General features: G+C 37.0%; 1 protein-coding gene across 2 annotated transcripts; it reads left to right on the forward strand.

The window, feature by feature from the left end:
• Positions 1 to 868: 868 nt before the first annotated feature.
• SPRYD7 (SPRY domain containing 7) lies at positions 869 to 17,805 on the forward strand. Of its 2 annotated transcripts, XR_006606948.1 has the most exons (6): positions 869 to 1,067; positions 1,661 to 1,777; positions 4,272 to 4,438; positions 11,726 to 11,828; positions 15,325 to 16,059; positions 16,290 to 17,805. XR_006606948.1 is itself a non-coding variant. In XM_004775236.3 (5 exons), the coding sequence occupies exons 1-5, from the start codon at positions 962 to 964 to the stop codon at positions 15,420 to 15,422; spliced, it is 591 nt and encodes a 196-aa protein (XP_004775293.1). In that variant the 5' UTR covers positions 869 to 961; the 3' UTR covers positions 15,423 to 17,805. The 2 variants fall into 2 exon arrangements, 1 of the variants encoding a protein (XP_004775293.1); XM_004775236.3 differs by having other exon boundaries at positions 15,325 to 17,805.
• Positions 17,806 to 27,060: the final 9,255 nt, after the last annotated feature.

Below are 27,060 nucleotides of genomic sequence, written 5' to 3' on the forward strand. Positions count from 1 at the left end.
CTCCGAGGGCCACGGAACGCGCATCTCTGCACCTCAGATGCACCAGGGCCGACTTAGAACCTCAGGTGCGCATTCAGGGTGAAATCACTAACAGCCATTACTCTCGGGGCCTGTGCGTCTATTTAGAATTTGAGGAAATTCTTCAGAAACCAGCCACGGCAGCGGACGGCTTTTTTTTTTTTTTTTTTTTTTAAGATTTCATTTATTTATTTGACAGAGAGAGATCACAAGTAGACGGAGAGGCAGGCAGAGAGAGAGGGGGAAGCAGGCTCCCCGCTGAGCAGAGAGCCCGATGCGGGACTCGATTCCAGGACCCTAAGATCATGACCCGAGCCGAAAGCAGCGGCCCAACCCACTGAGCCACCCAGGCGCCGCCCGGACGGAGGCTTTTGGTGGAGGCAAAGTTCTCTCAGCCCTGGGCGCACGGTGGTGGGCGTTGTGGAAAACCTCAGGGTCCTTTACCAGCTCTCACTCCCGCAGCATGACTTGCTTCTGTCAATTCATTTCTAAAGGTAATGTCAAGGTTGGGGGGAACAGTTTTTAAAACTCAGCAATCTACGACTACTCAGTGTCCGAAGGGTGCCGACTGCCTGCGAACTGCTCAACGTGAGAACTCGGTCGTGAACACTCGCCAAGGGAAAAAGGACCCGCGCACCGGAGAACGAGGTAGTCAACCCGCCCGCCGGTCCAGCCCTCCGCCCCGCTCCGCCTCTAGCCCCGCCCTCCTGCGCCCCGCCCCTCCCCGCCTGCGCAGCCTTTACAACTTCCATCCGGGGTCGGCTACACCTCTGCCTGCATTGCGCCCTCCCGGCGTGGGGCGTCGCTGTATCGGTCTGCGCGCTCCACACAGACTCTGGCGCTCGGGCGGGGGCGGGAGGCGGAGCGGAGGCGTGGGGGCGGAGTCGCCGCGGTCTAGAGGCGGCTGGCTGCGAGCGGCGTCGGAGTCGGTGGTCTTGGTGCCATGGCCGCCTCGGTGTTCTGCTGCCTGCGGTGTTGCAGGGACGGCGGGACGGGACACATCCCTCTGAAGGAGATGCCGGCGGTGCAGCTGGATACGCAGCACATGGGTAAGTGCCTTCCCTTCCCCCAGACCCAACGGCCCCCGCCGGGTGTGGCGCGGCGGGTCGCGGGCAGTGCGAGGTCGGAGGAACCACGCGCGGCCCTGCCCCTCCGGGCGCCGCCCCCCGCTCCTCGCTCTGAGGTGCTGCGCTCGACCCCGTTTTGTCTCGCGGATTTCTCTCAGACGCCGGCCGGCTGCACCTCGGCCCTGTTCTGTGTTCAAGGCTACGCAGCCCTGTCTGCTCCTGTCATCGGGAGCTGGTTGTGTGGACCTCCCCACCCATTTTCACCGGAATCTCGGAGCAGCCGCCTCCCGAGACTCGTCAGCTGTCCCCAGGCGAGGGGAGCGCCTGTGGTGCTCCTCCTACAGAATTACTACTAAATTGCGTTTCTAAACAAGATTTCTAGCCACAAATGAATATTAAATAAAAACATTCTCAGGGGAAAATATAGTGAACTAAAAATTGTTTTTATCAGCATTTCTGTATTTCAAAGTAAATATAGCATCGCTATTTTTTGACTAAGAGAAGTGAAATAAATTGACCTTGATTGTTGGATAAGAAAATAAAAAACTTTACACGGTCTCTGCATTTTTGTTTAGGAACAGATGTTGTCATTGTAAAAAATGGAAGAAGAATATGTGGAACGGGAGGCTGTTTAGCCAGTGCCCCTTTACATCAAAACAAAAGCTACTTTGAATTCAAAATCCAGTCCACAGGTTGGTATAATGGTCCTTTACTATTAAAAGTACTAATTAAATACTAAGAGCAATTTTTCGTGTGTGAAAAAGATTAAGGAGGCAATAGAAAAGCACCAAATTTATTTGGAAGAACTTTTTCCCCCTTGTGTTATCCTGGCTAAAGTAGTTATTTTAGTTATTGAGTTATTTTAGGGTCAATTTTGCTATCTATAAAATGGGGTTACAAGAACTGCCCTTCCTCCTTCATGTTGGTTATACTTATGAGTGCATTTTACACGATCAGTGTAGACATTAGCGTTATGAAGGGCTGTTAGATGCTCCATTTCATTTGGCCAAGCATTAAAGGTGTAGATTCTTGCTATTTTATCTTAGGATAAAACCAATCTTATCCTGGATGTTTTCTCATAACTCTTGTTAAAGAGTTGTCTTCTGAAGCAGTTAGCACATTTAGAATTCTGATGTCTATATTTCTCGTCAAAAAAATTTACAGAGTTTTTTTGAATCCTACAACAGTTCTGCTTGAGTGTTAGAATAGCAATTAGTTAACTTGTAGCTGGATTGAATGTGGGGAAATGTATTTTTAAAGCTTTGTTATAAAAAAAACTTCTAGTGAAATAGAGCATGAATAATGTAAGTATAGGTGTAGAATAGGAAAACTAAAGGGAAGTAAATCATACTCTTCGTCAACAAGCTTGAATGATATAAAACATCCTTCTGGGGCTCGTTTTCTAAATTAATTTAAAATACTGATTTTCTTAAGTATATGGAATACATATGAAACTGTCTTCCATTTCATTCTTTTATAAGTTAGCTGCAAAATGTCTCTGGTAGCTAAAATCTTCTCAAGTACAACCTACCTTTTCTCAAGAGAAGCAAATACTTTCTTGATCCTTAAATCCAGGACAAATTTTTATGTGGATTTTCTGTAAAGGATGGCATTTTCAGTGATGTCTCTAAATAAATATATTGTTGGAATTTGTAAGTTGATCTCTCAGTGAAAGCTTGAGGCAGTTATGCCAAAGTGTATCACAGCATGCACAGTTCTTTAGGAGTAAGGAGACTCTGTAACTCTGTCTAGAACTGTTGTTCCATGCAATTAGTACTATCCCCTTCTGTCACTCTTAAAATTATCCCACTCTGGAGGATAAATTATGTTGTAAGATTATTTAGGAAGCCCAGACAGTGATACCCAGAATGCAACTTTCTGATAGTTTTGCTTAATTCAGAAAAATTGATTGGCAACATGATCTTCAAACCTTCTTCCATCTATAGATTTTCTCCTAACTGATTTTGATTAAAAACTGAGAAGGAAACAGTTTGAAACAAAATCCAGAGCTCTAGGTATTCTGTTTGGCAGGTTAAGAGGAGAGCTGCCTGCTTAAAATCAACTTAGACCAAAAGGTTTTAAAAACTCACTGATTTAAGGCACGGGTAAGAAAATCATTTTTCTTTTCTTTTTTTTTTAAATTTAATTTTATTTTTTTCAGTGTTCCAAGATTCATTATTTCTGCACCACACCCAGTGCTCCATGCAATAACGTGCCTTCCTTAGTACCCACCACCAAGTTCACCTAATACCTCCCCCGACTCCCCTTCAAAACCCTCAGTTTGTTTCTCAGAGTCCACAGTCTCATGGTTCATGTCCCCCTCTGATTTCCCCCAATTCACTTTTCCTTAAAATAATTTTATACTTCAGAATTAATTTTCTCCTCTTTGTGGTATTGACCAGATCTATGTTATTTGTCACACATTATAGATGCAAAAACTAAAGACTAATTTCCCGCTTCTCTGAGGTAGTGCTTGACTAGAACCATAGGCCATTTAATTATGTGCTTTTTCAAAATGTCTTTTAGAGAATAGTAATGATAATAGCTAACATCTTTTTTAAAAATGCTCTGCTTGGGCGCCTGGGTGGCTCAGTGGGTTAAGCCACTGCCTTCGGCTCAGGTCATGATCTCAGGGTCCTGGGATCGAGTCCCGCATCGGGCTCTCTGCTCAGCAGGGAGCCTGCTTCCCTCTCTCTCTCTCTGCCTGCCTCTCCGTCTACTTGTGATTTCTGTCAAATAAATAAATAAAATCTTTAAAAAAAAAAAAAAAAAAATGCTCTGCTTAACCAATTTTGGGGGAATACTTACACTGTTGCAAGTATTAGTGACCTTGCTATATCTTTTAATAATCCTTTGAAGTAAGTACTGTTAGAACCCCACGTTCACAGGTGAGGAAGCAGAGACAGGTTAAATACCTTGCCCCAGATAACCTAGTTAAGCCAGAGTTTAACCTAGGCTGTACAGCTTCAGAACCCCCTCTTATCTCCTACATTGTACTGCATCTGTAGAGAACATAGGGTAGTTCACAAACTACTTTTAAAAGATTTGTTTTTAAAAAAATTAATAAAAAATAGTTTAGTGATAGTACATGATTTCTTTTAAAAACAACTTACTCTTAAAAACAACCCCTTCTTTCATATTTGTATTCTTCAGATTTTGGGGGCATCTAAACTATTATTTTTTTAGGAATATGGGGTATTGGCGTTGCAACTCAGAAAGTTAACTTGAATCAGATTCCTCTCGGCCGAGATGTGCATAGTCTGGTGATGAGGAATGATGGAGCCCTATACCACAACAACGAGGAGAAAAATAGGCTGCCAGCAAACAGTCTTCCACAGGAGGGAGATGTGGTGGTAAGTTTACTGTGGAGTTGTTTTCCACTGTAAATTATTAAAGTTAAACTGCTTTTAGTGTATATAGTTTTGCCTGGGAGTTTGTGGTTTGAATTCTGAGGCACTGGGATTGGATCCAATGAGGTGGTACATATTCCAAAGAGAGCACTTGGTGTAGATTCTGCTACCTTACCTAACTACTCTCCTTTCTAGAGCTGTTGCTGGCCAGGAAAATCAGCATAAGCCCTTATTTCCATTCAGGAGAATTTTGACAGGTTGGCTGCTTATCAGCATTTCTTGCTTCTCTCACATCAGAGAAATCTTGGCCCATAATTTTGAAACTTTGCTGACATTCATATTAGAAAATGTTAGGTATTTTTGCAGCTAAGGCTCTCTTAGAGAAAATTTTGACATTTACTGCAGGCATACTTCGGACATACTGTTGTCTGTTTCCAGACCACTGCAATAAATTAAATATTGCAGTAAAGCAAGTCAAATGAGGTTTTTGGTTTCCCAGTGAATGTATATGTTTACACTGCATTGTAGTCTTTTAAGTATACATAGCATTATGTTTAAAAAAATGGATGTACTTTAATTTAAAAATATTCTATTGCTAAAAATTGCTGACCATTATCTGAACTTTTAGTGCATCATAATCTTGCTGATGGAGAGTCTTGCCTGAATGTTGATGGCTCCTGACTGAGCAGGATGGTGGTTGCTGAAGGTTAGGGTGGCCCTCACAATTTCTTAAAAGAAGACAACAGTGTATTTTGCTGCAAAGATTGACCCTTCTTTTCATTAACAATTTCTCTATGGCATATGATGCTCTTTGACAGCATTTTGCCCAAAGTAGAACTTCTTCAAAATTAGAGTCAATTCTGTCAAACCCTGCTGCTCCCTCATCAATTAAATTTATATAATATTTTAAATCCTTTGCTGTCATTTCAACAGTCTTCATAGCATCTTCACCAGGAGTAGATTCCATCCCAAGAAACCACTTTCTTTGCTCATTCACAAGACACACCTCTTCATCCACAAAAGTTTTATCATGAGATTGCAGCATTTCAGTCACATATTCAGGCTCCATTTCTAATTCTAGTTCTCTTGCTGTTTCCACCACCTCTGCAGTTCATGCTTCTACTGAGGTCTTGAAACCCTCAAAGTCATTCGTGAGGGTTGAATCAGCTTCTTTAAGACTCCTGTTAATGTTGAAATTTTGACTTCTTCCCATGAATCATAAATATTCCTTTTTTTTCCCCTAACTAGGGTCCATGCCCAGCATGGTCTTGAACCCAACACGGGTCTTGAACTCATAACCCCGCAAATCAAGACCTGAGCTGAGACCAAGAGTTGGATGTTTAACTGACTGAGCCACCCAGGTGCCCTGAATCATGAATGTTCTTAAGGGCATCTAGATGGTGAATCCTTTTCAGAAGATTTTCAGTTTACTTTGCTGAGATCCTTCAGAAGAAGCACTGTGTATGGCAGCTAGAGCCTTACGAAACTTAATTAATTAAGTAATTAAGACTACTAATTAAGTTGAAACTACTCCTGATCCCTGGGCTACAGAATGGATGCTGTGTTAGCAGACATAAAAACAGCATTAATCTCGTTGTATATCTCTATCAGAGCTTTTGGGTGAACGGATAGATGCATTGTCAGTGAACAGTGATATTTTGAAAAAAGTCCTTTTTCTAGAGCAGTAGGTCTCAACGGGGGGCTTAAAATACTCAGTAAACCATGTTGTAAACAGATGTGCTGTTGTCCAGGCTTTATTGTTCCATTTGTAGAGCACACAAAGTAGATTTAACATCATTCTTAAGGGCCCTAGGATTTTTGGAATGGTCAATGAGCATTGGCTTCAACTTAAAGTCACCAGCTATATAGCCCCTAACAAGAGTCAGCCTGTCCTTTGAAGCTTTGAAGCCAGGCATTGACTTCTAGAATCTAGCTCTGAAAATCCTAGATGGCATCTTTTTACAGGATAGGGCTGTTTTTGTCCACACTGAAAATCTGTTTTTCAGCGTAGCCACCTTCACTTGACTAGATCTGGATAACTTGCTACTTCACCTTGCGACTTTTGTGTTATGGGAATGGCCTCTTTCCTTAAACCTCATGAACCAGCTTCTGCTAGCTTCCAGGGGTTTTTTTGTTTGTTTTTTGTTTTTCTGCAACTTCCTCACCTCTCTTAGCCTTCATAGAAATTGAAGAGAGTTAGGGCCTTGTTCTGGATTAGGCTTTGGGTTAAGGGAATATTATGGCTGATTTGATCTTCTAAGCAGACCATCAAAATTTCTCTGTATCAACAGTAAGTCTGTTTTGCTTTCTTATTTGTGTATTCACTGAAGTAACACTTTAATTTTCTTCAAGAAGTTTTCCTTTGTATTCATAACTCAGTTAATTATCTGGTGCAAGAGGCCTAGCATTTGGCCTGTCTTGGCTTTCTACATGCTTTCCTCACTGAGCTTAATCATTTTGGACTTTTGTTTTAAAGGGAGAGACATGTGATTTCCTTCCACTTGAACACTTAGAGGCCATTGTAGGGTTATTAATTGGCCCAATATCAATATTGTGTTTAAGGGAATAAAAAGGCCAGAGGAGATGGGGAGAGATGGGAATACCTAGTCAGTGGAGCAGTTAAAACCCACATATTTATTGAATGATCTTATATGGGCATGGTTTGTGGCACACCAAAGTAATTGCACTAGTAACATGAAAGATCACTGAACACAGGTCATCTTAACAAAATAATGAAGAACTTTGAAGTATTGCAAGAACTACCAGAATATGACCCAGAGACTTGATGTGATCAAACACTGTTGGAAAAATGGCACCAATAGACTTTTTCAACACATGGTTGCCACAGACCTTCAATTTGTAAAAAATGCACTATCTTTTAGTGCAGTAAAACAAGGTATGCCTGTATTTAATTTGTTATGAACTTGCATTAAAGAATTACAGCATTTTATTAGGAGTGATGATCCTCATTAAACTTAAACTTATTAAACTTCTTCACTTTACAGAACTCTTCAAAGAACTGGACTAAAAATTCTAAGGTTTGATTGGAGAGAAGTTTTTTGGAAAGCAGGGGATAGAAAGAGTTACATATATTAAGACAGCTCTATTTTTATTCCCAGCTAAGTCTTTGCCAAAACCACCCTGTTGAAAATGTAATCCAAAGATGCCTTTCTGCTCTCCCAGTTACTTCTTAAATGGCATTATCCAATAACCTTATACTCTGGATTCAGGCTATTAGCTATTGATTGAGAACAGGGTCCTAGAATCTCCTTCAGCAAAGATGCCCTTATACATAGAACTTTGTGTTCGTGGCTGTGGTACCAAGTTGAAAGGAATCTACATAACGAGGGAAGGTTTCTAATAATAAGATGACACAGGGTAAATCCAGGTTATTGAAGAAAAATGCAGTATTTTGGTGAAAAGAAAGAGAGTTGTAGAAATTGAGATTTTTAACTGTGGTCTTATTTTTTATTTTTCTTAAAGGTTTATTTATTTTAGGGAGAGAGTGGTGGTTTATTTATCTATTTAGAGGGAGTAGGAGAGGCAGAGAGAGACCCTCAAGCAGACTCCCTGCTGAGCACAGTGTCAGATGGGTGGTTCAGTCCATGACCCTGAGATCATAACCTGAGCAAAAAATCAAGTCGGATGCTTAACCAGCCGAGGCACCCAGATGCCCCTGATCTTTCTTTTCTTTTCTGCAAATTAAAAGCTATGAAGAACATTTAGTTTAATTCAGTTTTGTTTTGTTTAGAGAGGGGGAGAGAGAGAATCTTAAGCAGGCTCCATAGCCAGCATGGAGTCCGACATGGGGCTTGATGTCATGACACTGAGATCCTGATCTGAGCCAAAACCAAGAGTCAGACACTTAACCGACTAAGCCATCCGTGCTCCCCTAGTTTTTAAATAGGTAAATTGTTGAGGTTTAGGGGAAAAGAAAAAAAAGTTGTTTTAGGAGACAAAAGGTATAAACCATTTTAAAATCTGCTTTTCCCTGTTCTTTTTGAATAGTTGGCTTTGTATTTGTAGATCATTGCCAGATGTCCATAATATGGAACACTCTTATTCAAATGGATATTTCTTGAAGGAGAGTCTTGAAGTCAAGTCTATGCTATCAGCCTGTTTACATGAAGATAAAATTCAGACATAAGGATAATCAGTAACAATTGTTTTTCTTTGTTGTTGAACTTCTAATGTGTGTTATTCTTATCTTCCTATCTCATTTATTGAGAAAACTGATACCACAAATTGAGAGATTTAAGAATGATCAACTTTATTAAATTAAACTTGAGTTTTCATGTCCATTCTGATAAAAGGAGGACTTTTAAAAGGATGAAATATATCCAGAGTCAAGAAAAATAAAAGATTACCCTACCTTATTACCTTTATATTCCTAGTTCTAACACTTTCACCAAATTGCTGACAGTGGCATAGGAAAAGTAGAACAGATTTAAGACAGGAAAAACATTCTCATATGTGCAGAATTTCAGTCATGTACCATTCCCTGAGGAGAAATCAAGAAAAATAAGCTTTCAACATCTGACCAAATTATTATATTCATGCAGTAATCCTATAATACCCACAGGGCCTACTGTAGCACTAGGAAAGCATACCTGGGTTATGCTTATTTTTTCCTTTTATACATAGTTTTGAGAAGTGGAAATTATAGTCTAAAATTGCATTTTTCAGTTTAATTTCAGAGAAGTTTTAGTAAACATTCTATACCATCATCATCGTCATCATCATCATCATCATAGCGAACACTTCTCTCACATTTATTATGGGCCAGGCACTGTTTTAAATGCCTGACAGGGATTAGTTGGTTTAATCCCTGTAATGACTCTATAAAATAGATAGTGTTATTATTACCATTTCATAGATTAGGAGAAGTTAAGTAACTTCTTTATGGAGGGATCCTGGAGTATAATACAGGCAGCTTAATTACAGATTGTCTTCACTGAACATGCAACCAATTATTGATAAATGTCAGATATTTTGGTATCATTGTGGCAGAATGAAACCGTTTCATATAAAAGGACAGATTAAGTTAGAAAAGGACAGATTAAGTTAGAAATACTTGAGCTAAACTTTGCTAATAGGAATTGGGGGTTCTTACATCCTTTCTCACTTCTTTCTTTAGTGCTGGGATTTTGCCGTGCTGCCGCAGATTGGGCTTTTAATACCTGCTTGCTTGCAGTAGGTTATGCTGCCACTAGGTGGTGAAGGGTGACTGGATAACAAACCTCGGCTCTGCACTAGACACCCTGTAAGGTGGTTCCTATAGAGAGAGGACACATTGTTTTTGTATGATTTTGTTTTTGTTTTTTTAAATGAAAAAAGGCCTCTTCATTACAAAAACTAATCCCAGCCATCAGTTAGTTTTATTATATTTAAATACATAAACTGAAATGAAACAATTTCTCTCTCAATATTTCTTAACTGTTAAAAAATTATTCTTTAACGCTGGCTTTACTGAGATTTGAGGAGATTTTTTAAAAAGGTCTATTTATTTGTTTTAGGGAGAGAGCCAAACTCCGTGCAGAGTGCAGAGCTTGATCCTAGGACCCATGAGATCATGACCCGAACTGAAAGCAAGAAACTTAACCACCTGAGCCACCCAGGAGCCCCAGGAGAATCTTTTATAGCACTTAACACACTGACTCTTCTGGCCCTTTGTTGTTTTAAGGAGAAAGTGAAGGAGTTAAGACTAGATCATCTGTAAGATCTTTTACTACCTCTAAAAATTTTCTTTTCCTTTTTTTTCAGAGATTTATTTATTTACCAGAGAGGGAGAAAGTACCAGAGTACAAGTACAAGCAGTACAGGCAGGCAGAGAGAGAAGCAGGCTCCTTGCTGAACAGGGAACCTGATGCAGGACTCAATCCCAGGACCCTGGGATCATGACCTGAGCCAAAGGCAGATGTTTAACCAACTGAGCCACCCAGATGTCCTAATCTACCTCTAAAAAGTTTTTAAAGTTGATACAATATATCCACAGTCAGAAATCCTTGGAGTGGTCTTCTTGATTTCGCTATTGAAAGATCTCTGCAGTCTATTCTTAATTCTTCAAATTAAGACTTTCTGCCAGCAGTTAGTAACTATTATATAAAGTTTTAAAGAGAGGTAGTATGGCATGGCAAATAGAGTAGTATTCTGAAGCTCTGCTACTTCCTAGTTCTGTAACCTTACATAAATTATTTTAATCTTTTTGTGTTTTAGCTACCTCATCTGTAAAATGGAGATGATAGTAATAATAATAATACCCATCTTGTGAGGACTAAATATGAAGTACTTAGAATAGTGCTTGGTACATAATAGAGGCTTTCAAAGTATTTTCCAGCATTTTAGTAATAATAACTATTTATTATTAGTTTTGACTTTTGTACCTTTAATAACTTTCAGCTATACAGACTGATCTATTTTTCTTCTTCTTCTTTTTTTTTTTTTTTTTACTCTTTTGAGCTATTTTCTGTTTTTCAACTTGATACTAGCTAACAATTACATTCTATTGTAAACACTAGTTTTACCTTGGTATAATATATTTGATGAATTTGAAAGCAAGGTAAAGAGATGGAAATGTATTTCTTTTCAGAAATAAGTTCTATGAAGACACTTCTTCACAACTTGATAACAGTGACAGGTATTAAGCCCCAATGCTGAAAACCTCATTGTTTTTCCCCTTGAGATCAAATTCTGTAGAGAGCAGTGATTTCTGTATGATTTTCAAAGGTCTCTCTGGGGATGCCCAAGTGGTTCAGTCGGTTAAGCGTCTGACTCTTGGTTTCAGCTCAGGTCATGATCTCAGGGTTGTGAGATCAAGCCATGCCTCAAGCCCTGCGCTGGGCTCTGCGTTCAGTGGGGAGTCTGCTTCTCTCTCCCTCCCTCCCTCTCCCTCTCCTCCCCCCAGTGCACTTGCTCTGTCTCTCTCAAATAAGTTTAAAAAAAAAAAAAGGTCTCTCTGTCCATGACAGGCAGTACTTATATTATCTTAATGTTCACAAAATAAAATTCATATTATCTGAATATAATGCTAAGCATCAGACTGTTCTCATTTGTACTCTGATGTGAACTCTCGGAACTTTACCTGACTTTCCCCCACATAATCACCAGTAATTTTTTTTTTTAAATCTCAGTTCAAGCAGAACTCCACCAAATTGTAAACCCTTAATGAAAGCTGTTGTGACACAATTATAATTATGAAGTTTTTTCCATGCTTCCCAGTGGGTGCTTTCTATTTAAGTTTTTTATGGAACATTTATAATTTTATTTTTTAATATTTTCTTTCCTTCCTAGGGTATTACATATGACCATGTAGAATTAAATGTATATTTGAATGGAAAAAATATGCATTGTCCAGCATCAGGTATACGAGGGACAGTGTATCCAGTTGTTTATGGTAAGCTAAAATATTTCTAAATGTTATTATTATTGGATTGTTAACTTTTACTTGACATTTTCATTAACTTTCTATCATTCAAAAATCTGGACAAGTTAATAAGGACCTCTTTTATATGAAATGTACTCAGTAGGATATTAGAATCCCACTTTGCAGGAATAAGGAAGTTTTTTATTCCCCATGTATTAAACATTTTTTACAAATAAAGTGATTATACTTAAATATGCAATAACCATACTCCCTTTTCTAATCATGTAGTCTTATATTCTAGAAAGTTCCAAAGAGCTTTGCTGAATTTACAGAGCTCTTTCTGCCAGTTATTAGGGAGATTTAGGTGACCAGGAAAAGTAATTGTAAAGAATATTTTGGAGCCAGGGATGGGAATTTTATATAGATTGAGCATTAGTTATCTCTATAAAGCTACCTAAGTTTTAAAACTCTACCAAGAGAAATTGTGATTAGAACAGTTTCGTATTGATTGTTTTACTTCTGGTGGTCATGTATATGTATGTACTATAATTTCTATACAAGTGCGTCTTCCCAAGGATTGGGTTACTTAAGAGATGACTCTATACCATTTAATTGTGGTAATTTTTATTATAGAAAAATTCAGACATGTATAGAAGTAAAGAGAATGGTATAATGAACCCTCATGTACACATCACCCAGCTTCAAACAGGTATCAGCTTGGAGCCTGTCAGGTCTCATCTATCTCCTAATGCTAATACTCCTCTGTTTTCACCTTCCCTCCTGGGATTGTTTTGAAACAAATGGCAGATATTATATCATTTTATTCATAAATATTTTATATGTATCTCTTAAAAATAAGGTGTCTCTTTATTAAAAACAAATAATAATAAGTGCGGTGTCTTTATCCCTCTATTCTGCTTTATTTTTTATGTTACCAAGTTTAAATCAACAGCTGTGTTTTTCTGCCTATGGTTTTAGTAATCTAAAAATATTTTCTCATTTAATTACTTTAAGTTCTTAGATTTAAGCCATTATAAAAACTAATTATTAATCTTTATAGTAATTTACTAGAAAGGTAGCAGTGTTAGTGCGATAGACTACAATGTCAGAAAACTATACATATAACAAATAAAAATATTTAATAATATAATAACAACTAAAGCTTGTGCTTTACTTTTTAGTTGTTTTCATTAGTCTTTTCTCCCCAAAATTATTTATCAGTGGTTTTCCACTATCTTTGCATATAAAAGTGCATTTTTAAGTTTGATTTTGATTAGTTTCTTTGCCATATTGGGTAAAATAATTCCTTTATCTACTTAAATGAAATGGAAATGTAGCTTAATATTCTAAATAATTTAGTCTGAGAAATGAGATAAATATCAAATTATACAAATGAGTATAGCAAATACAGTTTTATTCCAGATTGTTTCTTTGATTTAGCATAATTTTTAATGTAGTAAAGTTATAGACAGTAAATTATATAAAGTATATTTCATAAATTGACATTGATAAGTCAGTTAAATTAAGCCAAGTATTTTAATGGTCTAATAATATCAGAGATAAAAATTAAAGTTAAGGGATGCCTGGCTGGCTTAGTCAATAGGACATCCAAGTCTTTATTTAGGGGTAGTGAGTTCAAGCTCCATGTTGGGTACAGAGATTATTAATAATAAATAAATACATACATATATACATACATACATAAAAATAAACTTTAATTCCTTTACTTTTTATCTTCCATCCCATCCCTAATCCTAGATTCATCCAGCTAATTCATTTTGTCAGTTCTTAGACTCATACTGCGGAGAGAAAAAGCCGTATCACACTGAAGAAAAGGGTTATCACAAAGTTAGGCCTTATTACAACCTAAGCTCTCAACATTTGTGGCAATTCTTTTACATTTCTGCACATTCCAGACCTTCACCATACTTCTTGAATTCTCTTCTCATCCTCCACAGATGACCTTACCTTCTACTCTATAAAGAAACAGGCTGTTAATAGTGAACTCCACCTTCTCACCCCAGCCCTCCTGAAGTTTTTCCTCAATCAAATCCAATCCTGCCTTCTTTCTGTCCCTTCTTAGACGAAGTGGTATCCTTCATGTTAAAAAAACAAAAAACAAAAAACAAAAAAAACACACTGTACAGTCTAGATTTCAAATTCCCGAACTCTGGGACTTCACTTTGTCACTTATTTCACTTACATGTCACATAAGGAACATCTCTCTTCAATGCCTGTAAATATTCTGAATCATCCTTATCCCAGCTAAACTCCTAGCCTCAGTAGCCCTATGTTTGCCCTTCTTTATCCAACTGCAGTACTAATAGTACCACTTACTGTATCGTTCAGTTTTTCTTCAGCCGCGTCTCACTGCCTTTACCACCACTTCGCTGAAACCACCCTTGTTAAAATCTCTACTGCTTTCATAAATGTCAAATCCAGTACTTAACTTTTTTCTGCATTTATTATGAAATATAAAATATTTGGTGATGTGCATTTAATATATGTGTGCAGTTTAACAAGTAGCTATGAATATTCATGTCATTACTAGAGTCAACACAATGGATATATTCATTACCCCTAAAATTTCCTCCTGTTCCCTTATAATCCTTCCTACTCACTTTCTTCACCCCAGCCCCAACCAACCACTGATCTGCTTTCTGTCACTACAGATAATCTGAATCATAAAATTTGTATTCTTTTTCTGTGTGGCGTGTCTCAGCATAATTATTTTAAGATTGATCATGTTGTAGAATGTGTCAATAATTCATTCATTTTTATTGCCAAGTAGTATGTGTGGTGTATTGTCTGCTTTTATCATAATATGTTTTTCCTTTTGCCTGTTAATGGATATTTAAGTTGTTTCCAGTTTGGGGCCATTACAAATAAAGCTGCTATGAACATTATGTACAGGTCTTTGTTTGGTTATATGCATTTATTTCTCTTTGATAAATGCTGGTAAAAAGATGTAGAAGCTAAATAAGGCCTACAGTCTTGTTAAACTGTACTTTATCAATGTCAGTTTTCTAGTTTTGATATGTGGTTAATGTAAGATGTTACCACTAGGGGAAAGTGGATGAATAGTATAGAGAACGCTGTTATTTTTGCAACCTTATCTGAATCTGTAATTTTTTCAAAACAATTTTTAAAAAGTAACACATCTTAATGTGTAAAATTGAGAAAATAGAGGTAGGCAAATAAGGAAAAAATTAAAAGTACTCACATTCACACTATCTATTAGTAATATATTATATATAGTATAATATACTATATAATATGTATATCCTTTATACATATATACATACATATATAATATGTATAATATGTATATCCTTTCAGTGTTTTTAATTTTTTATTGTGGATCTTTTTACCCAATAAGATTATATTTTATAACCTGGGAAGCAGGTGTATTTTTTCTTTTTGCCTGTTAATATTATGAAATTATGATAACAGTCTTTTATAATTATGTATTCTTGTGAATTAAGGTATAAGCTTCTAATTTCTTTCTTTCTTTTTCTGTCTTTAGTTGATGACAGTGCAATTTTGGATTGCCAGTTCAGTGAATTTTATCATACTCCTCCACCTGGTTTTGAAAAAATATTATTTGAACAGCAGATCTTCTGAATGTATTTGTTTTTGAAACTTGTGTTTCTGCACTTTTAAAAGTGTTTACCATTTAATAAAGCTTTACCTGACCTGTAGATGAAAATATATTCTTAAAAATATGCTTGTTAATGTTGTTCAAGGAACCAGTGTATTCAAGATACCATCTGGAAGTTGTGATTTGAAATACTTCTGTTTTGTGAGATGAAATCAGCATTTGGGGCAGTTTATTTAATTCTTATTTAAATAAATATAACTATGGGTTTGATTAACAGTATTAAGTGGAAATATGTATATAGATATTTAAAAGGGAATCTTTCTTACATAAAATATTTGTTTTTATAATAGAGATGTAGAGTTGGGTGGGTTTTTCTCATTCTGAAATTTAGACCTCATTAACTATTTTAAGTCTACAGTCTAATTTGTGTCTGAGTGTTCTTTTTTATATAGAGTATAACAAAGGGATAGAAAATATATTATTGGCAACTTCTTTTTTGGTGATTTATTTACAGTAAAGTGTACCACTTTTCATAAACTTTAAATTGCTTACTTTGTATGTCATTGCTTTTAATTTGTTTTGTGAAAGGAGGTGAATGTTTTGGTAACTGTCAGAGCAATTTTTTTGAAGACCATCATGCTGTGTTAGTTCAATACCAGAGTAAGTAGTGGTTGATTGGCAATGTAGTATACACTGGCAGACATTTAGAATAGTATGATGCTTTAAACTTAATTGTAAATTAGATTATTCTTTTAAGAACTTTTATTTAAATGTATGTTTTTCTGTAACAAATAATAAAATAATAGTAACTAATTAGTACTATATTAAATACATGTTCTTCCTATTTTGTTAATTATACATTAAATTTACTTCATCCTTGATTATTTCAGAAGTTCAGAGAAAATGAGTCCTCTCCATGACCCTGAGCCTCTGCCAAGTCTTCAGTAACGATTTCTTCAATACCCAACTGACCTGAACTAAGCACTGTACACACTCTGGTAGAGTCTCCTTTGCTAGTGAGCCAAGGACATATATGTTTCACTCCTTTGTGAACAGGAGAAGTATGTTATACTAGAAAGCCATGGGCATTAGAATCAGAAATCTGAATTGTTATTTTGCCCTCTAATCCGGTTACCTCCTCAGCTAAGTTCTTTAGCATCCCTGAGTTTAAGTTCACCATTTATAAAAGGGATACTCATATTCGCTTGATAAGATTCTGTAACTAGTTAAATAAGGTAATACATGTAAAATACCCGAATCACCATAGGCACTTAAAGAATGTAGTTTCCTTGTTGACTCTTAAGCAGTAGTTTTCATAGGGTCCTCAGACCAGCCTCCTCAAAAACTTTTTAGAAATGCATATTCTTAGGCCCGCCCCAGACCCACTGAATCAGAAACCGCTGGGGATAGCACCCAGGAAGCTGTGAACAAGACTTTCAGGTGATTGTAATACATGGTAAAGTTTGAGAACCACTGTTCAGGAGAGAATGATTGCCTACTATAAATTTTCTAAGGATTTAAGACTATTTTTGACCCATAGGCAAGAGAATCCTGCAGTGTTTTATTGTTTGTTTGGTAGGTGAAAATGTGACAATATGCTTTGAAAACATAAATATACTTGAGTAAATTCATTTACATAAAACCCATATTTACCTCTGAAGATACAGAATTGAATGATATTATTTATGCATTTTTGTCTGACTTTCTGAATCTTAATTCGTAAAGAACATGCTTACTTTGGAAAGTGAATTGAAATGACTACTGTTTGCTATCTTTATAATGTTATCTACCTCTTAGTTATTTTATTTAAGCCAAAATTTTTTAAATTATCCTGTTCTTTACTCAAGACTATCTTTTCTGCCTCTAGTCTTATGGAATAGGCACAGTACTAAAATGATACATGAGTTGTGCCATGTCTGTGACAACAGTTTGATGAAGTATAGATGTGTCTTTAATCTGAAGTTACCTAATCCTCTTGGGAAAATTACCTTCCTAAACCTATAACCTCAGTCTAATCTTAAGGAAGATAGACAAATTCCAGTAGAGGGGCATCCTACAACATACTTGACTAGTACTCCTCCAAACTGTCAAGGTAATCAAAAAAAGGGAACGTCAGAAAAACTATCATACCCAAGAGGAACTGAGTCCAAGGGGACATAACAAGTAAATGTAATATGGGATCCAGGAAGAGAGAAAAGGTATTAAGTAAAAACCAAGGATGTATGAATAGACTGTGGATTTTAATAATAAAGTATCAATATTCATTTATTGTAACAAATGTATCCTACTATAATATGTTAATAATGGGAGAAACTGGGAGAGAGAATATGTGGAAATTCTGTACTACTCAATTCTTCTGTAAATCTAAACTATTCAAAAAAATAAAGTCTTTAAAAATTTCGTTGATGGGGTGCCTGGCTGTCTCAGTCAGAAGAATATGCAACTCTTGATCTCGCAATTGTGAATTCGAGCTCCACGTTGGGTGTAGAGATTAAATACATAAACAAAAAAAATTACATTGAGCAGGAGAAATTTAAAAATGAAGTCATGAAGTCAACATGAAGAATATTAGTACGGTATAAACCCATACCTTAAATAGTTCATGGTAGGGAAGTACAGGCCTAGAGAGGGCATAAAACACCCAAAGACCTGCATTTGTTCTGGTTGAAGAGACAATGCTTGATTCTGTATATTGCAAAATCCATATTTTCATACTAGTGCAATTTTCCTTAGACTGAAAATTACTCATTATCCGTGTTATTTCCATAATATAAATATTGCAAAGGATTTGTAATGTTAGATATGTGAAACCAATGAAAATCTTTTGATCAGTTTACATATTAAAAGCCAAAAAAAAGGGATGCCTGGGTAGCTCAATCTGTTAAGCATCTGCTTTTGGCTCTGGTCATGATCTCAAAGTCCTGGGATTGAGCCCCGCATTGAGCTTCCTTCTCAGCAGGAAGTCTCCTCGTCCCTCTCCTCCCTGCTCATGCTCTATCTCTCTGTCTCTCTCTCAAGTAAATAAAATCTTAAAAGCCAGAAAAAGTAAATTTGGCTTTTAATTGCCTTTCGCTCATTCATTAAGATCATATGAACATATTTTAAACTTGGATTACAGACTACTACACATTAACTTCAGAATGGTATAAAACAATTTGAATTAGGGCTTTTCTAAATCATTAACAAGAACAAACGTATGATTTGTTGGTATATGTTTATTTTCTAATTTAAGTAGTTAGGGACAGCAAAAGCATAGCTGGAAATGCAAGTGAGATCTTGGACAAGTTTTGATAAAATACATTAAATCAACTTCTTTTAGGGGCGCCTGGGTGGCTCAGTGGTTTGGGCTGCTGCCTTCACCTCGGGTCATGATCTCAGGGTCCTGGGATTGAGCCCCGCATTGGGCTCCCTGCTCCGCAGGAAGCCTGCTTCCCTCTCTCTCTCTCTCTCTGCCTGCCTCACTGCCTACTTGTGATCTCTGTCAAATAAATAAATAAAATCTTTCAAAAAAAAAAATCAACTTCTTTTAGATAATGCAAAAACACTAGATATGATCGTGAGAAGAAATCTCTCACCAAAACTAGAATTTCCCTGTACACAGATACAACCAAACAGTATTCATACATGGAATATAATCAACTACCACTTAAATTAATTTGCATTCATTATGCAACCTGATGGGGGAAATACTGTTGGGAGCTAATTAGGCTGTTCACGTCAATGAGTGGAAACGTAATAGTAGAATCAATTAACTGTCGTTCTTCCACGTGCTGAATAAGATACATGGTTCCCCTTCAACTTGCTTTTTTTAAATAACTGGGACAAAATTATTGAAGTAGGTATAACACAATAATGATAAATATAATTAGCAATATAAATGAAATCACACACCATCCAAGAATTCTACAGAAGTTTAAAGGAAAAATTGTCTCAGTATTGGCTGAAATGTGTAATCTGTATTTACATAGGAATCATTACCATGTAGTCATTCAACAATTGTATCATCTGTGTGTTGTGTTTCATAAATATTTAAATAAGATAGTCCCTGCTCTCAAGGAGCTTGCTAATTACAATTCATAAGTATGGCTCTAGAATACCCAAGATACATTGATAAATGGAAAAAAAAAGTTGTTAAACATTTCGGTGTTTAATATAAACCATTAAAAAAACAATTATATAAGAAATATTATATCTTAGAAATAAGATTACAGGGAATTATCTCTTATTGATAAATTTATCTGGTAAATTATTAGTTGATGCCTTGACAGGCACCAGCATAAACCTGATTCCTAGACCCAGGAAAGTACTAGTGCTGGTGAAGCCACATACGGAGTAGACCAGTTCTAGTAAACACTACATTGTTTAAAAGGATGGTGATAAAATAGTGAAGGCTACCAGGCTGCTGAATGAATGAATGAATGATTATGAGACTGTTAGGAGAAAATATTCATTTCACTGGGCTATTGAAGCCACAGTGATTTGTGAAATGCTGATCATTATAAGGAGGAGACTAGAGGGGCACCTGGGTGGCTCAGTCAGTTAAGCGTCTGCCTTTGCTCAGGTCATGATCCTGTCATCCTTGGGATCGAGCCCTGTCGCTGGGCTCAGGGGAGCGTCTGCTTTTCCCTCTCCCTCTCCCTTCTGCTCATGTGCTCTCTTTCTCAAATGAATGGATAAAATCTTTAAAAAAAAAAAAAAAGAAAAAGAAAAAGAAAGAAAAAAAGGAGACTAGAAATAAAGCCCAAAAGTTCTGTAGGTTCATGTGTGTGATTCTTGTTGGGCTGGCAGGAAGGGCTACCAAAGATGGCAAAAGTTCCCGCCACAAGACCTGAGCTCGGACAGGAGAACAAAGGACCAAGCAGGAATCTGAGACCCCCGCCCCGGTCTCCTGTGGACCAATGGGATCCCGATGAGCGGTGGGATATCCAAATAAGGGAAACTTGCCAAAAGACCCCTGAGCTTTCCCCAAGACCCCTTAAAAGCCCCCTCCTCCCTGCCTTGGGCGCGACTTCCGCCACTCTGCTTTCCAGAGTGGCGGAACCTCGCCCCCCAGGGTGCCCACCTCCTCCCGGCGCAACTTTCCTGGCTCCCCTTCTCCTGAGCCCTGAAACTTCGCCGGAGAGCGTTTTTAATAAATCTTGCCTTGCACCCACTTTGCCTGGTGTTGTGTTTATCTCGCCGGAAAAAACTTTACAATTCTCACAAATGTATTTCAGGAAAGGCAATCATGGTCTCCTATATATTGTTTAAGCTCAGAAAGATTTCTATAGCTACCAATCCAGGGTATGGTCATAATCAAAAGTGTCTATAAAATGCTACTATTAGGAAGGGTTTTGAAAATTAAGCAGAGCATCTTACCATTATAAGAAACAAAACAAAATTTGTCTCTCTTTACCTATGTATGATTTACGTACTGCATTGCAGATGAATGGATAAGTTGAAGAAAGCCCAAGGAAGAATGGCACAAGTGACCAAAAGGCGGCCAGTCACTAGACAAGTAGGCCCATCAGTCTGGAAGTCAAGACTGAGAATGAATATTACCCAAATCTATAAAATCAGGGTGCATGTGGATGGGTAGGTTAAACTTGGATTTACTGACCAGATTCCTGAGTGCTAATAAATAAGGTAGCAACCCTTGAAAGTTAAAAAAGAAATACTCAGAGGCAGAAAAACTTTATGCTACATAAGAAATGGATCATTCTACCCAGAGGTGGTATAGGAAGGCATGGTTTTGAAACCGAGTTGTTAAGCAACAAGACAGACTGGAGGCCATTTGTGCAAATTCTTACTTCCACATGGGCAAAGTGACCCAAGAGAAATTAAGTGTCCTGGAGGGTGACATGGTTAGCAAAATCCAGGTAATGCAACATTCATTAAGTAAACGTAAACACTCAGGCACTGTACAAAGTTCATTCTACCCTGGCATGCAATTAGATTAATCCATTAACAATTTCTAGAGGTTTCTAAAGGGTTTTTTTTTTTAATTTTTTTAAAGGTTTTATTTTATTTGACAGAGATCACAAGTAGGCAGAGAGTCAGGCAGAGAGAGAGGAAGGGAAGCAGGCCCCCTGCTGAGCAGAGAGCCCGATGTGGGGCTCGAATCCAGGATCTTGGGATCATGACCTGAGCCGAAGGCAGAGGCTTTAACCCACTGAGCCACCCAGGCGCCCCTCTAAAGGGTTTTTGCTGGAAGCTAGAAATTTAGGAATATATAATTTTTCATATTGACAGAATGAAAGTTTAGCAATCCTACAAAACATACCCTGATACAACTGTCTGAGACAAAGACCAGGCTAGACCATTAAAGTAGATTGACATTTGATTACCCTTATTTAATGGTTGTGAGAAATGATTAAATAAATATCTACCTTTTTGTATTGTCTTTGTGACACCTTTCCATTAGCACAAATAAACAGCAGTTAATGATTTACTCACTTTCATCCCTGGGGCCTGTGCAGACATGGAGGTGTGGCCTCAAAGACAAATAACAAGGAAACATTTGACTCTTCTCCTTGTGTTATATTCTTGTAATTAGACTGAAATATGTCCATGGAAGCTTGGAAAATCCACAATGCTTTAATGAAGTAAGCTATGATATATCTTCTGTATTTGTCATTTCTGAGGTTTTTCCTAGACCCTGTTCCTCCTATTAAAATTATCTTTAGGGGGTACCTGGGTGGCTCAGTGGGTTAAAGCCTCTGCCTTCAGCTCAGGTCATGATTCCAGGGTCCTGGGATCCAACCCTGCATCGGGTTCTCTGCTCAGCAGGGAACCTGCTTCCTCCTCTCTCTGCCTGCTTCTCTACCTACTTTTGATCTCTATCTGTCAAATAAATAAAATCTTTGAAAAAAATAAAAATAAAATTATCTTAAGAAAAGCATAATTTTTTGCTAGATTTTATAGATTCAGATTTTATGAAGATTCAGACTCCGAAGCTCCTTCTTATTTTTACTTTTGAAGAACACTTTAAAGCAAACAATAATATAAATTATAAGAAAAAGGTTTAAACTCATCACAAAAACAATTTTCCAACATTTTAGAAGTATATTATCTGCCTTTAAGCAGTTGTCACAGTAATCATAAAACTGTTCCTACCTATTGGATAGGAATCTTGAAAAACAAGACAATATAACTTAAGTAATCCATAGCTCTTTTCAGAGATGATGGTAGAAACTGAGTAAGCTCTTGAAATCTCATGATACAGTAAATTTGATTGTTTTTATGGGACTGAGCTTATTTGTTCAATAACCATGTTTCAGCATCTATAATGTGGCAAGCGCAAGGCTGGGCTGGCGATGCAAAGATGAGTAAAACAGTCTTCACCTTCAAGGAAGTGCTCGACTGTGCCTTTGGTGCTGCTGCAGTTTTATTCTAAAGCAGTAACAGAAGGAAACTTACATAGACTTGCCTTTACCAGCATCACGGTGAAAATGTTTCATGGTAACAATGGACTAGAATCCTTAGGATTTATTTTATACATCTTTATTTGATAAATTTGGGTTGTTAACCAAGATCTATATAGAAAATATATATATATATATATATATATATATTTGTTCATTATTTTAATTCTAGTGTAGTTAACATACAGTGTTATATTAGTTTCAGGTGTACAATATAGTGATTCAGTAGTTCCATATATTACTCAGTGATCATCAAGATTAAGTGTACTTTTAATTCCCTTTATCTAGTTCACCCATTTCCCCACCCACCTCCCCTCTGGTAACCCTCTGTTTGTTCTCTATAATTAAAAGTCTATTTTTTGGGTTGTCTTCCTTTTTTCTCTTTGATCATATGTTTTGTTCTTAAATTGCACATATGGGTGACATTCCATGGTATTTGTCTTTGACTTACTTATTAGCATTCTGCTCTCTAGATTCATCCATGTTGTTGCAAATGGCAAGATTTTGTTCTGTTTTATGGCTGAATAATATTCCATTGTGTGTGTGTGTACATACACACACATACATATACATATATATACATACATTGTGTGTGTTTATATATACATATATATATGTGTGTGCATATATATATGTGTGTGTGTGTGTGTGTGTGTGTATATATATATATATATATATATATATATATCACCTTTATCCATTCATCTATTGATGGACACTTAGGCTGCTTCCATAATTTAACTATTGTAAATAATACTGCAATAAACACAGGGATGAATATACTCCTTTGAATTTGTGTTTTCATATTCTTTGGGTAAATACCCGTAGTATGATTACTGGATCACAGAGTAGTTCTGTTTTTAATTTTTTGAGGAAACTCTGCATTGTCTTATGCAGTGGCTACATCAGTTTTCATTCCTGCAGCAGTGCACAGTGTTCCTTTTTTCCCATATCCTCACCAGCACTTGTTTCTTGAGTTTTTTATTTTAGCCATTCCGACAGGTGTGAGACGATATCTCAATGTGGTTTTGATTTGCATTCCCCTGTTGATGAGTGACATTGAACACCCTTTCATATGTCTGTTTTCTTGCGAGAGATGTCTATTCATGTCTCCTGCTCATTTTTTTTTCCTCATGCCACTTTTTTTTCTTTTTTTAAAAATTTATTTACTTTTTATTTATTTTCAGTATAACAGTATTCTTTATTTTTGCACCACACCCAGTGCTCCATGCAATCTGTGCCCTCTCTAATACCCACCACCTGGTTCCCCCAACCTCTCACCCCCTGTCCCTTCAAAACCCTCAGGTTGTTTTTCAGAGTCCCTAGTCTCTCATGATTCATGATTCATCTCCCCCTCCAATTTCCCTAAACTCCCTTTTCTCCATCTCCCCATGTCCTCCATGTTATTTGTTATGCTCCACAGATAAGTGAAACCTATGATACTTGACTATCTCTGCTTGATTTGTTTCACTCAGCATAATCTCTTCCAGTCCCATCCATGCTGCTTTAAAAGTTGGGTATTCATCCTTTCTGATGGAGGCATAATACTCCATAGTGTATATGGACCACATCTTCCTTATCCTTTCGTCCGTTGAAGGGCATCTTGGTTCTTTCCACAGTTTGGCGACTGTGGCCATTGCTGCTATAAACATTGGGGTACAGATGGCCCTTTTTTTCCCTACATCTGTATCTTTGGGGTAAATACCCAGTAGTGCAATTGCCTCTCTTGCTCATTTTTAAATTAGATTATTTCGTCTTGGGGTGTTGAGTTGTACAAATTCTTCTTCTTTTTTTTTTTTTTTGCTTCTGATATGTTATTTACTTTTTTATTTTTTGATAAATGTATAGTGTATTATTAGCCCCAGGGTCTAATACAGGTCTGTGAATTGCCAGGTTTACCACCTCACAGCACTCACCGTAGCACGTACCCTCCCCAATATCCATAACCCCACCACCCTCTCCCTACCCCCCTCCCCCTGGCAACCCTCAGTTGAGTTGTATAAATTCTTTATAGATTTTGAATACTAATCCTTTATTAGATAGGTCATTTACAAATATCTTCTTCCAATCAGTAGTTTATTTTTTAGTTTTGTTGGTTGTTTCCTTCACTGTACAGAAGCTTTTTATTTTGATGCAGTTCCAATAAACTTATTTTTGCTTTTGTTTTCCTTGCCTCAGGAGAAATACCTAGAAAGGTATTGTTATGGCCAGTGTGAGAAAAATTAATGCCTGTGCTCTCTTCTAATTCATTTTTAGTTTATTTTTGTGTGTAGTATAAGAAAGTGAGAGTTTTACTTCTTCCTTACCGATTTGTATGCCTTTTATTTCTTTTTGTTATTGATTGCTATTTTTATTGATTGTTATTGATTGCTGGACTTCTAGTACTATGTTGAATAAAAGTGGTGAGACTGGACATCCTTGTCTTAACCCTGACCTTAGGGAAAAAGCTCTTTGTTTTCCACCATTGAGTATGATGTTAACTGCAGGTTTTTCATATAAGGCCTTTATTATGCTGGGGTATCTTCTCTCTAAACCCACTTTGTTGAGGGTTTTTATCATGAATGGATGTTGTACTTTCTTAAATGCTTTTTCTGTGTCTATGAGAGGATCATATAGTTTCTATCCTTACTCTCATTGATGTGATGTATTTGCAAGTATTGAACCATCCTTGCATCCCAAGAATAAATCCCACTTAATTGTGGTGAATAATTTGTTTTTTTTTTTTTTTAGTATATTGTTGGATTCAGTTTGCTAATATTTTATTGAGGATTTTTGCATCTATGTTCATCACGGATATTGGTCTATAGTTCTCTTTTTTTGTGATGTCTTTATCTCATTTTGGAGTCAAGGTAATGCTGGTCTCATGAAATGAATTTGGAAACTTTCTTTCCTCTTCTATTTTTTGGAAAAGTTTGAGAAGAATAGTCATTAACTCCTCTTTAAACATTTGGTAGACTTCACCTGTGAAGCCATCTGGTCCTGGACTTTTATTTGTTGGGAAATTTTTTTGTTTTGTTTTATTACTGATTCAGTTTCATTGTAGGTAATTGGTCTGTTCAAATTTTCTATTTCTTCCTGCTTCAGTTTTGGTAGGTTATGTTTCTAGGAACTTAACCATTTCTTCTAGGTTGTTCAGTTTGTTGGCACATAATTCTTCATAATATTCTCTTACAATCCTTTGTATTTCTGTGGTGTCATTAACCCACATATTTACTTTGAAGAACTTTTTTGTTCCTTCTGCAGATAATTTTTCAGAAGCAGTTCTTTTTAAGTGTTTTTGCCATTAAAAAAGTGGAAAAAATAAAGATTTAAAGCCCACAAAAGGCAGCTCTATACAAGCATAATTTCTTTCACCTTTGCTTTAATTATCTGAGTAACCGCTTCAATCTTCATTACATATTGATTATTTAAAAATGACTACTGATTTTGATTTGTATTTCCCTGATGCCGAGTGATATGGAGCACTTTTTCATGTGTCTGTTCGCCATCTGGATGTCTTCTTTGCAGAAATGTCTGTTCATGTCCTCTGCCCATTTCTTGATTGGATTATTTATTCTTTGGGTGTTGAGTTTGCTAAGTTCTTTATAGATTCTGGACACTAGTCCTTTATCTGATATGTCGTTTGCAAATATCTTCTCCCATTCTGTCAGTTGTCTTTTGATTTTGTTAACTGTTTCCTTTGCTGTGCAAAAGCTTTTGATCTTGATGAAATCCCAGTAGTTCATTTTTTCCCTTGCTTCCCTTGCCTTTTGCGTTGTTCCTAGGAAGATGTTGCTGCGGCAGAGGTCGAAGAGGTTGCTGCCCGTGTTCTCCTCAAGGATTTTGATGGATTCCTTTCGTACATTGAGGTCCTTCATCCATTTTGAGTCTATTTTTGTGTGTGGTGTAACCACAATGAGATATCACCTCACACCAGTCAGAATGGCTAAAATCAACAAGTCAGGAAATGACAGATGCTGGCGAGGATGCGGAGAAAGGGGAACCCTCCTACACTGTTGGTGGGAATGCAAGCTGGTGCAGCCACTCTGGAAAACAGCATGGAGGTTCCTCAAAATGTTGAAAATAGAACTGCCCTATGACCCAGCAATTGCACTATTGGGTATTTACCCTAAAGATACAAATGTAGTGATCCAAAGGGGCACATGCACCCGAATGTTTATAGCAGCAATGTCCACAATAGCCAAACTATGGAAAGAACCTAGATGTCCATCAACAGATGAATGGATCAAGAAGATGTGGTATATATACACAATGGAAT

The sequence above is a fragment of the Mustela putorius genome, unplaced genomic scaffold (assembly GCF_011764305.1).
Source record: "Mustela putorius furo isolate JIRA1106 unplaced genomic scaffold, ASM1176430v1.1 tig00000461_pilon_pilon_pilon, whole genome shotgun sequence".
Lineage (NCBI taxonomy): Eukaryota > Metazoa > Chordata > Mammalia > Carnivora > Mustelidae > Mustela > Mustela putorius.